Source organism: Grammomys surdaster, unplaced genomic scaffold, assembly GCF_004785775.1.
Source record: "Grammomys surdaster isolate TR1022 unplaced genomic scaffold, NIH_TR_1.0 366, whole genome shotgun sequence".
Lineage (NCBI taxonomy): Eukaryota > Metazoa > Chordata > Mammalia > Rodentia > Muridae > Grammomys > Grammomys surdaster.
In genome coordinates this window covers 668,318-679,688 of record NW_021604785.1, presented here as the reverse complement: position 1 = coordinate 679,688, position 11,371 = coordinate 668,318, and the positions used below count along the sequence as shown (strand labels likewise).

Genomic DNA, 11,371 nt, shown 5'->3' with positions numbered 1-11,371 from the left:
AGAGAGAGAGAGAGAGAGAGAGAGAGAGAGAGAGAGAGAGAGAGAGAGAGAGAGAGAGAGCAAAAGCCACTGGGCTTGGCATGGGCTTTTAAAACATCAAACTTCCCCTCCCCCAGTGACAAACCTCCTTCAACAAGGCCACACCACCTCCTAATCCTTCTAATCATTTCAAATAGTGTCACTCCCAGGTAACTTAGGCTCATATGAGCCTAAGGGGGACTATTCTTATTCAAACCACCACATCTCTAATTGGCAATATATGACTAATAAAAAATTACTAGGTATAATGATTTGTAACAGTTTGGATATTAAATGTCCCCCAGAGTCTCATGAACTGGAGGCTTGATCCCAATGCAGCAGTGTTCTGAGATGGGATCCCAGGAGTGACAGGTGTTTACCACTGTAGCAGTGGTGGGCATGGAAGAATAGAGCCTATAAATGAGGCAAACTGAAGTCTCATGCAATAGCCAACTTTATCCAGAGCATCAAACAATTTATATTCTGGGGGTTAAAAATAACATAAGCTCTCATGAGTTCCAGGGGTATATAATCACAAAGACAATCTACACATGGCAAAAAGATATTTCTCCATAAAGGCATAAAAGGATTAATAGCAGCAAGCAATAATGAGTAATCTGAAGTAAACTCACTCCTATTTGCTATACATGGGAGGAGCCCAAAAACACACTCCAAGAATAAGTCCACATTTTGAAGAAACTGAAGTCACAAGACTCTTGTCTTGTTTTCTTAGAGTTTTCTCACAAGCACTAAGACTTCTCCTCACACAACTATGTTCTTGGACCATGTTCCAAGAGATTGTCAGTGAGGGTATTAACCTCATTAATGGAATCACAGTCTCATGAGCTAATAGGAGGCATGGCCTGACAGTAAGTCATGGGGTGTACCTTTAAAGCCTACATCTTGTCTTCAGCTGCCTCCACTCTATCCATAGAGAACACTCAAAGGGTTCCTATAGCTGCATATGCTCAAAATGTTAGACATGAGTTACATGTGTGTGCATGATCCAAATCAAAGGTTATGATTCCTGAGATGAAAAATGCACTAGATGCAATTAGTGGCAAATTAAACACTTTCAAAGAAAAGGTTGGTGAGCTTAAAAAAAAAAAAAGCAATAGAAGTTCAGAAACTGAACACAAAAGATAACTTTCACTGGGTATAGAATTCCAAATAGATAGATAGGATTTTTTTCTGTCATTGATGAAACTCTACTGTTCTGCAGGCCCATTTCCAGTGTGAAATCGCAGCCCCTATGTTTGTGTCTCAGGACACAGTGTGTCTTTTTGTCTCTGGCTACTTTTACATTTTTCTATTAGGACTTTTAAGCAATTTTCTCACTAGCTGTCTCTGTCAACGTTTTCTTCATGATATCATGCTTGGAATTTTTAAGATTCACTGGCCTCTAGGGTTATAGATGGCATCAAATCTGACACCTAGCTATACCTGGTGGTATGGAACTATAATCCTAGCTACTTGGAAGGCTAACACAGGAACATCACAAATTCAAAGCCTGCTTTGGTTACAGAACAGATTAAAGGTCAGTTGAGAATAATTATCTCCAGCAACTGTCCTCTAAAAGTTTTCAATGCAATCTAGGAATGCAACTCAGTGTAGAGTTCTTGTCTAACATGTACAAGATCTTGTGTTTGACTTCCTAACACTGACAAAAAAATCAGGAAGAAATATTAAAATAGATTATAGTCAAAGGATATTTCTGCTCAGTATCAGAGTACCAAGTATACAATCACCCATGCAAGGACGTGAGGGTCCAATCACCAACACACACACGCAAAACAATCCCTGACCCTTTTTTGTTTGTTTGTTTTTGTTTTTGTTTTTCGAGACAGGGTTTCTCTGTGTAGCCCTGGCTGTCCTGGAACTCACTCTGTAGACCAGGCTGGCCTCGAACTCAGAAATCTGCCTGCCTCTGCCTCCCAAGTACTGGGATTAAAGGCATGCCCCACCACTGCCCAGTGGCTTTTGCTATCTCAGCTGTGGATTAGGATATAGCTTTCAGATACTGGACTAACCCTCTGAAATTGTAAATATTCCCAAAATATTTAGAATATTCCCAAAATATTCCAGAAGGAAATATGAACTAAAAGAAGAATTCAACTATGATGGAACTTTGTGAGTAAATCTATGGTCTCTTGGTTCTTGCCATGGAAACCTCTTTAAAGTATAGTTGCTTAAACAGAAGTCTATGGACTGACACCTTCAACAAGCAGATCTCTTTTAATCCAGACAGCTAAACAGGGTCCGGTTGGATTAAGACCAGGGTGTGTAAAATAGGAACAGCACAGAGTGTAGGTCAGTGTAAAATGTACTACTGCAACGGAGGAGAACAGATGGAAGAAGAAAGATAAGGAAGCTTCTTCAACCACGAAGTGATTCACTGAAGCCTACAATGGTTGTGTAAACTGAAGATACACACTAGATCACAAGCAACCAGGAAAACCACAACTAACTAACCAATGAGGGAAATAGCACACAATCAAACAAAAATGGCTCATTAAACAAAGACAGGGAAGAAGACAGGAAAAATAAGCAAAGAATGGCTAAATAGAAAACAAATAGTAGACCACATGCCTGTAATCCCAGCTCAGCAGAAGCAGGGAGGTGGCATTAGAAACCCAAGGTCAACCTTGACTACATCCTGAATTCACGGTCAGCCTAAGCTATATGAGATCTTGCCTCAAAAAACAAACCACCACAACAAAAATCTCTTGGGAGGCAAAGCCAGGATGAGCTCTACAAGTTAGAGGCCAACCTGTTCTCCATAGTGAATTCCAAGCAAACCAGAATACATGGTAAGACCATGACTTTTTAAAAAAAAAAAAAAAAAAAAAGACGATTTTAACTGTATGGGACAAGACATCCACAGTCAGATTTAATTAGGAATAAAACAATTATAATATGCAAGAAGCTCACTTTAACCAATTGTGGCAACACACACCTGTAATCCCAGTACTCTGGAGGCGGAGGCAGGTGGATCTCTTTGAATTCAAGGCCACACTGGCCTATGTTATGAGTTCTAGGACAGCTAGGGCTATAGACCCTGTCTCAAAAATAAAACAACCATAAACAAAAAACCAAAACCAGCAGAGCACACATTCCCAAACATAAACAAAAAACCAAAAACCAGCAGAGCACACATTCCCAAAAGCCAACCACATTTGAGGCCATGGAAAAGGCCATTTTCATAAATTAGAAAGGATTTAAATCATACTATGTTCTCAGACCCCAGTGGAATTAAATTGGAACCACAGATTCAAGGCCAACCTGTGTCAAACTAAAATTTTATAAAAGGGAGATTGACCTAGGGGTGTCACTCACTTGTAGAACACCTGCCTAGCATACCAAGGCCCCAAGCTCAATCCTCAGCACAGCAGAACTCTGGCTGACTTGTCTGCGGGAATTAAAGGGATGATCCTAAAATTCATATGGGAATTCAAGGGGCCCAGAATAGCAGACGTAATCTACAAAAAGAACAAACTGAAAATAAAATTGCAGTTTACAGACCTCAACACTGACTTCAAGCAAAGGATCTTCAAAACACAACTTTAAAAGGAAAAAAAATATGGTTTATTCCAAATGACTCCGTGGACTCTGAATGATATGTCCATCCTGGAAGCAGAGACAGTTATAACTCAAGGCATTTACTGAACATGCTAGTGTATCAGGTAGGCATGTTACAGTCAGGTAAATAAGTCTATCTTATAAGGCTCTACAGTTTTGAGGGCTCATGGAAGCTAATGGTCTCCTAAACTAATGAATTTCAAAGGCTTTAATCTTAGCGAAAGATTGTCACATCAGATATAGAGGTAGGAGATAAATGGCTATAAGTGACTAAAGACAGAGGAAGAGAATCTTAGTTCTCAATCTGCAGCACTGTAATTCTCCCCAGCCATGGAAGTTCAATCGATCTGAAGCAGCTTTAACATAGGCATGATCTTCTCAGGGACCTTCCTTTCACACCACACTATTTAAACCTGTACAGAAACCTAACATAAAGATGAACATACTCATCAATTGAAAGTCCAAGAAAAACTCTCCCATTTACAAAGAACTGATTTCCAACAGGGCTGCAAAGGTGATTCCTGGGAGGAAAACAAGCTGTTTCACAAAGTGTGCTGAGAACTTAGTACTGAGTGCAAAACAACCCAGTTGTTTTGAACCTGCTCTGTGCCATGCTAATGGATATGGAACACAGATCTAAATGAAGGAGTTACAACTAACTTTCTTATAAGAAAACACAAACGTTCAAATTGGGAAAGGATTTCTGCAAACCGTGAATCTGGTAAAGAACTTCTGTAAGCATATGTAAAAAGGGGGATGGTGGTGAAGAGATGGACCAGTGGTTAAGAACATCTGCTGCTCTTCCAGAGGGTCCAGGTTTGGGCAGAGGATGTCCTTAAAAAGACAGACAAGTGGGCTAAAGAGATAGTTCAGAGGTTACAAGCACTGACTGTTCTTCCAGAGGTCCTGAATTCAATTCCCAGCAACCACATGGTGGCTCACAACCATCTGTAATAGAATCTGATGCCCTCTTTTGGTATGTCTGAAGACAGCAACAGTGTATTCATATAAATATAATAAATAAATCTTAAAAAAAAAAAAGACAGACAAATGACCAGGAAGTACATGAAGACAGCTTGTCACTGCCCAGGAAATGCATATTAAAAGCAATGAGATCATACTTCATACCAAGATAGGAGGCTCTCCCCAAAAAAGACTAGGGTGAGGAGGATGTCCGAGCTAGTTCCCAGTGGAGGGCTGTACAGTGGTACAACCATTTGGTGTTGGAATCTAGACGCTCTTTAGATGACTAAGCAAATATTTACCATAGCACTCAGAAGGAAGGAAAACAGGTGCATACATACATGTATATAACATTTGTGGAGGCCACAAAACCCAACTGTGCCCTCCTTAGGTGAGCGGTTGGTTACATTCTGATAATACTTCAATCATGATATTTAAAACTAAATTTTAAAAAAAGTAAAAGTGAGAAGCAGAAGACCATGAAGTCAATACATTCTTAGAGTGTTGTTTCTAAAGAACAAATGGAAAAAAATTACAAGAGGAAGCAGTCATTTCTCCCTAGAACTCATAAGCTAGAAACACATATATTGGCTCATCAGGGCATTACAGGTTTGACTCTGCCCCACTGTCTTGCCTAGAACTGAAGTGTCTTGAGAGGAGTCAGGGATGGAAGACTGGGTGGCAAGCACATTCAAACGCTGTGGGTAAGCAACATGACTCATAAACCCGCATAGTGATGTCTGTCACAAAGCAGCTCTTCAAGGGAGTTGTCTTTAACAGAACTCTGCAAAGTTGCTGTCATTCCTGTAACTCTTCCTCTGCACTCAACCTCAAATGGTCTAGTGTGAACTGTTTAATCCTTCAGAGTTGCACACAAATAACTTGACATGGCCTTTGTAACACCACTCCTTAGAAAACTTCAGTCCAGAGAAAGAGACACCCCTGGTGCCTTCCTGCCCTACTCTACTGCTCTATTTCCTCCCTATGGAAACCCTGCACATCTCTGGCCCAAAGTAAAGACCTCTGTGACTCCTTCCTCCCCGTAGGGCCAGTCTCTCCCCTAAATTTGTCTTTCCTCCATCAACAGGTGAGCAGCCAGATCAGTTTAATTCCTGTGACTGGGTGTGGTGGTTTAAATCAGAATGGCCCCCATAAACTCATAGATTTGAATGACTTTTTAGAACTGTTTGAGAAGGATTAGGAGGTGTGCCACTGGGGGCAAGCTTTGAGGTTTTAAAAGCCCATACCACTTTCCAGTATCTGTCTCTCTCTGCCTGATGGTTGTCATCTCATCATGTATGCTCTCAGCTACTGCTCCAGTGCCATGCCTGCCTGCTGTCGTGCTCCCTACTATGACAGTCATGGGAGCTTTAAAGCGGTAAGCAAGCCCCCAATTAAATGCTTTCTTTTATAAGTTGCTTTGGTCATGGTGTCTCCTCACAGCAACAGAAAAGTAACTATGATCCTGTGCAAATGGTAGGCACAGGGTTTCTGTAGAGAAAACCTAACCTAACCTAGGGTGCACCTACCTAAAGCTGTCACATCACCAATGCCCACAGCAGTGCATGGAATACAGTAGGTGCCCAAGAGGGACACTGTAGATATCCATTTACCATACTTGCTGCCATGGTAGCTATTCTCGGTGCTAGAAACTTCTGTTATCAAGGCCAGGATGCTGAGTACTACAAGAAGTTGGTATCTAACTGGCTCTGCCTAAGAACTACTTGCCACATGCTGATTCTGCCCAAAGTGTTTTCTCAGTTCTGCTGGTGGCTATCGTCTTAGGGTTACCATTGCTATGATAAAATACCATGACCAAAGCAAGTTAGGGAGGAATGCGTTTATTCAGCTTACATTTCTACATCACAGTTCATCATCAAAGGAAGTCAGGATAAGAACTCAAACAGGGCAGGAACCCAGAGGCGGGAGCCGATGCAGAGGCCATGAAGGAGTGCTGCTTACTGACCTGCTTCCCATGGCTTGTTCAGTCTACTTTCTTATAAAATCTAGGACCACCAGCACAGGAATGGCACTACCGACAACGGGCCAGGCCCTTCTCCATTAATCACTAATTAAGAAAACGCCCTACAGGCTTGCCTGCAGCCTGGTCTTATGGAGGCATTTTCTCAGTTGAGATTCTCTCCTTTCTAATGACTTTAGCTTGTGTCAAGTTGACATAATACTAGCCAGCAGAGCTGTACACAAAATGCAGAGGTACACAGTATACAGAGCTACTGGGCTGTGGGCAGACACTGCAAACTATTCTCAGCTCTACAGGAACCAAACAAATGCATTTGCATGTGGGCATCAGGGGTGAGGGAGGGAGAGGACTGAAAGCCTTTGCACTAGAAGCTACTTGACTAAAGTCACTCTGGAGTATTAGATCAAAGACTAAGAAGAAGCCAGGGCATGACCTTGGGTATCATTTCTCAAGCAGCATCCATCTTGTTTTTTTGAGACAAAGTCTCTCTCTGGCCTATAGCTAACCATGAACTAGGCAGGCTGATCAACTAGCCCCAGGGATCTGCCTGTCTTTGACCAGAGGCATTTGTGGTTACAAATGTGGTTTTCTCTTTTTTTTTTTTTGTTTTTTTGTTTTTTTCGAGACAGGGTTTCTCTTTATAGTCCGGGCTGTCCTGGAACTCACTCTGTAGACCAGGCTGGCCTTGAACTCAGAAATCCGCCTGCCTCTGCCTCCCAAATGCTGGGATTAAAGGCGTGCACCACCACCGCCGGCACAAATGTGGTTTTCATTTGACCTCTGGGGATTGAATTTGGGTCCTCTCATTGGCACCACAAGAGTTTCATTGGGTAATCTCCCCAGCCCCACCTTTTCTCTTTTGTGTGCTGCTGGAGATTGAACCCAGGGCCTAATGCATACTAAATACCTGCTTTACCACTGAGCCACGCCTACCCTAGTCTTTCTTATGGCAAAAACAAAACAAAAGGAAACAAAACAAAAACCACAAAATTGCCTGCTGGTGGAAAGGTGGAAATGTCTGTAATCCCAGCACTGAGGAGACTAAGATAGGAATATTGAGGTTCAAAACCAGCCTAGGGCTACAAAGGAAGGTCCAAGCCACTGTGGGATATAGGTAGACAGGCCCTATCTCAAAAGAAATGAAACCTAAAGTAAATTCACATTGTTGTGGTGACTGGAAAGACACATCAATATGCATTATGTCTACAGCCTTGTAGCAGCAAGGAAAATTAATATGCTTCATATCTGTAGTCCCAGCTCTGGGAGGAGGCAGCAGGTTCAGGAAAGGTCATTCTGATCTATGCAACAGAATTTGAGGACAGCCTCAAGCATAGAAGACTCTGTCTCAAAAAACTACTAAGAGGTAGTAAATGAAAGTGAAAACCGAGTAGGAGCTGGTCAATGTGCAACGAGAAGAGCAGCACCGTTCTGCTGAGACTGCCTACTCCAAATCTGTTCCATGAACAAGTGTCAACACCAAACCATAAACTTACCTAAAATAGTGAGTGTTGTCTGAAGTAAGTTTATGGTTTAAGTAAGTTTAAGTAAGGAAATCAATCCTTAGATTTTACCAATGAAGACTGGGGAGCCAGATGCTGGCACAAAATGTCTCCTTGTTCGGAGAAGCAGAGAAAACACCCAGCTGACCTTCCTCCTCAGTGGATGTCCCAGAGGCCATGTCCCTTTTCCCACACCTTCATCAAAGACCCCCTCAAACTGCGTGACCTTCTCATCTATTTCCTGTGTCTCTCTGTCCATCTTCCTGACTTCCTCTTACTCTCTATGATGTTTTAGTACTTCTATGTTCACTTCCTGTCATCTGGTTGCTTGCTCTGCCTATTCACCATGGCTGACTTTATTTAATCCTGTTTACAATACTCAAGCTGAAAGCTCTTGGATTAAAGGTGTGTGCTAGGGCTGTTTTTCCAGTAAATAACACAATCTGGGAGCATAGAGAGTGATCAAATATCCTGCAACAATTGAGTGTTCTTTTGCTTTGTTGGTAATATTTTTTGTAAATCAACTGTGCAGGTACCTAGTGAGAACGCTAAAGGTTGTTGCAACGCTCAGCTCCTGGGCAGCACCTGGCACAGCCAGCTTAGCCTACCCAAAGACTTCCACCTCCACGTCAAGGAATGCTTAACTTCCCCTTGCCTTCTCCAAAGGTTTGGGGAAGAAAGTTAGGTAAAACTGAGATAAACTGAGTACCTGGGCTTTTATAGTGCTCCTCCATTTATAGGCTTGGCAGAAATGGAGATATTCTACAGAGACCTGTCCCTTAATCCACTATCAGACTATTCTAACAATGGTAATTCCAAAGAAATGGTCATTTCCCCCAGGAATATCACGCTGGAAGAAAGAAATTGTCCCAGCAGAAAGGGAAACTTGTCTCAGGGACAGAGATTTCACATAGTTGTAACCTGTCAGACCACTTTACAAGAGGACACTGAAGCCTTGACAATGCTGGCCAAGGTTGGTCAGACCACACTTTTGACACGGACTGCTTAGCTATTCTTGGCTCTCAACTTTAGTCTCGCTTCAGGACTCCTAAGTCAGGCTTGGAGTGATTGCCTCAGCATTATATCTTTTTCTGCTTTCCACTTTTAGCCTGGCTCTTTCAGTTTGTTTATGAGAATAGGTGGCCAGATAGGACTTGTGGCACAAGTTGTGATCCATAAATCCCCTCACACTCAGAATACTACAGCTCAAGTCAAGGGAGCACAACGCGTCTCATCTTTGCGCAAGCGCAACGGGAGGGGCGGGACTGTCCTCTGCTGGCCCCGCCTAGGCCCCGCCCCGGCCCCGCCTCGGCAGCAGGCTTCTGCTGCCCAGCCAGCCGGTCATCCGGAAGGGCCACGCCTCAGGCGTCCGCGCGCCAGCTAGGGCACCGCCTCCCTCTGCCCACGCCCTGCCTGGAGCTTACCGCGTCCCCTGCCGCTGGCAGCTCCTCCATCCTCCGCCGTCTCCATCGGCCCGGCGCCAGGCTGTCCATGCGGCTTCGCGTACCGCCTCTCAGGCCACCCGAAGGCGGGAACACCCGACCACGTGTCTGGAGAAGCCAATGAGGAGGCGTGGGGCGTAGCCTGAAATACACTGCGCCTCACAGAGGGGCTGCAGGCAGGAGTAGCCGAAACCCGAGTCTTCTACGGCCCGAGGTGGGAGACTTCTTCCACCCTCCACAGGTCGACGCCTCGCAAGCCGTGACTGCCTTGTCGCGTCTCGGTTCACAAAGTCAGTCCCAAAGGTCGTTTGTTTGGGATTTGCCACGCTTCTGCAACTCTGGGTCCGCGAGAGGCGCGCCCTCCTCTCCTTCCTTGTGATTGGTTACTGAGTCTTGCTAGATGGATCCACGGACCAATCGGTACGCCTGAAGCTACGCTGGGCGTTGTCTTTGGGAGTTCCAATCTTACAGCTATTAGTTTTGCTCTGTGGTACAAGAGGACTCAAATATTCAACTTGGCCTAATGGGCAAAGCCCTGCCCGGTTTTGCTGGCAGGTCACAGGAACACCACCTGGGGTAGGGACAGCCACAGGCGTCGGGGATTGGTGATCTCGGCCTGGCTTTGAGGGAAACTACACACTTGACTTATCCAAAGCTATGCCAGGGTTCCTGCGGCAGCTTGTGCAGCCTCTCCCTCCCTCCAGGGCCCACCGCAAATCTCTGAAGTGTTCTGGGCCAGAGCTCGCAGACCCCCATGCTTTATTGACCAATTAAGATAGAGCCAGTTCTTTGGCAGTGATTGTTTAGCAGTGGGCGTGTGAACTGGTTTGAACCAGTGGGAAGTGGAGAAGGTTACTTGGAGCAGAGATCATAAGATCCCCTTTCCCAGTTCTAGGGCAGTGTTAGCTTCCTGGGACGATGGCACCCTTCACATCACGAGCTGGTGTCAATGCTTGTGGAAGTGAATTTTAACAAGTTCTAAACCACGTGGCAGCTGGCTACACTCCACACTTCTCTTGAGACGCTCTGAGCTTACCACAGGAAACCATTGTGGTGAAGTGCTTGAAGCTGTCCTTAGGTTGCTTGGATCTCCAAGTGGCTATTCTACCTCACTTCCTGTAAGAGATAACTTTGGCTACTGATAGAAGACTAGGAGATATTTACCTATTTTAAAGAACTCCTCAGGCTGGGAGTAGTGGCATATACCTTAATCTCAGAATTTGAGGGGCAGAAGCAAGAGGATCTCTTGAGTTTGAGGCCAGTATGGTCTATGTAAAGAGTTACAGGGCTGCATCTCTACCTCAAAAAAATTAAAAAACAAAAAGTAAAGTACTCTATTTTAAGCCAAGTATTCACTAGATGGATTGTCACGATCTTGTGTCACACACACCCCTTACCTGGTGTTGTAGGACGTTCGGGTCTAAGTGTAAGACTTTCGAGTCTCGGTTTGAACTTAAAATTGAAAGAATCCCACTGTCCCAAGACACATCCCCGGAGGGGCACATTCCTTAGTCAGAGGACACTTGCTGGATTAACATTCAGTGGAGGAAGGGAAAGGTTGATTAACATTTCTCAGACCACGGGGGAGGGGACCCACCTGCGGGTGAGGAAGGTCTAGAGCAGACAGACAAGGAAGGTCCTTGCCACCTCATTCCCCAAAGACCAATCAGTTTAAAAGTCACACTGTTCTGCCAATCATATTGTGCCTAGTCACTGTTTCTCTATTCTACCCCTTAAACTGTATTAAAAACTATTCCTAGCTCCAACTCGGGGGTTCTCTTCTTGCTTACACTCGAGAGAACCCCAGTATGCTGGAATCATTAAACCTCATGTTAATTGTAGCAAGTCCCATCCGTGAGTTTCTGTGGAAACTCGTCCCCTGGTTTTGG

The 11,371-nt window shown here is 44.2% G+C and overlaps 1 protein-coding gene across 1 annotated transcript in view; it reads right to left on the bottom strand.

Annotated features, from left to right (window-relative positions):
• CUNH10orf143 (chromosome unknown C10orf143 homolog) overlaps nt 1-9,564 on the bottom strand; it is a 35,930-nt gene extending 26,366 nt beyond the window's left edge. The window contains exon 1 of the mRNA XM_028780238.1: nt 9,465-9,564. Coding sequence (XP_028636071.1) covers nt 9,465-9,533 — 69 coding nt within the window. The 5' untranslated portion in view covers nt 9,534-9,564. The remainder of the gene's footprint in view (nt 1-9,464) is intronic.
• Nucleotides 9,565-11,371: the final 1,807 nt, after the last annotated feature.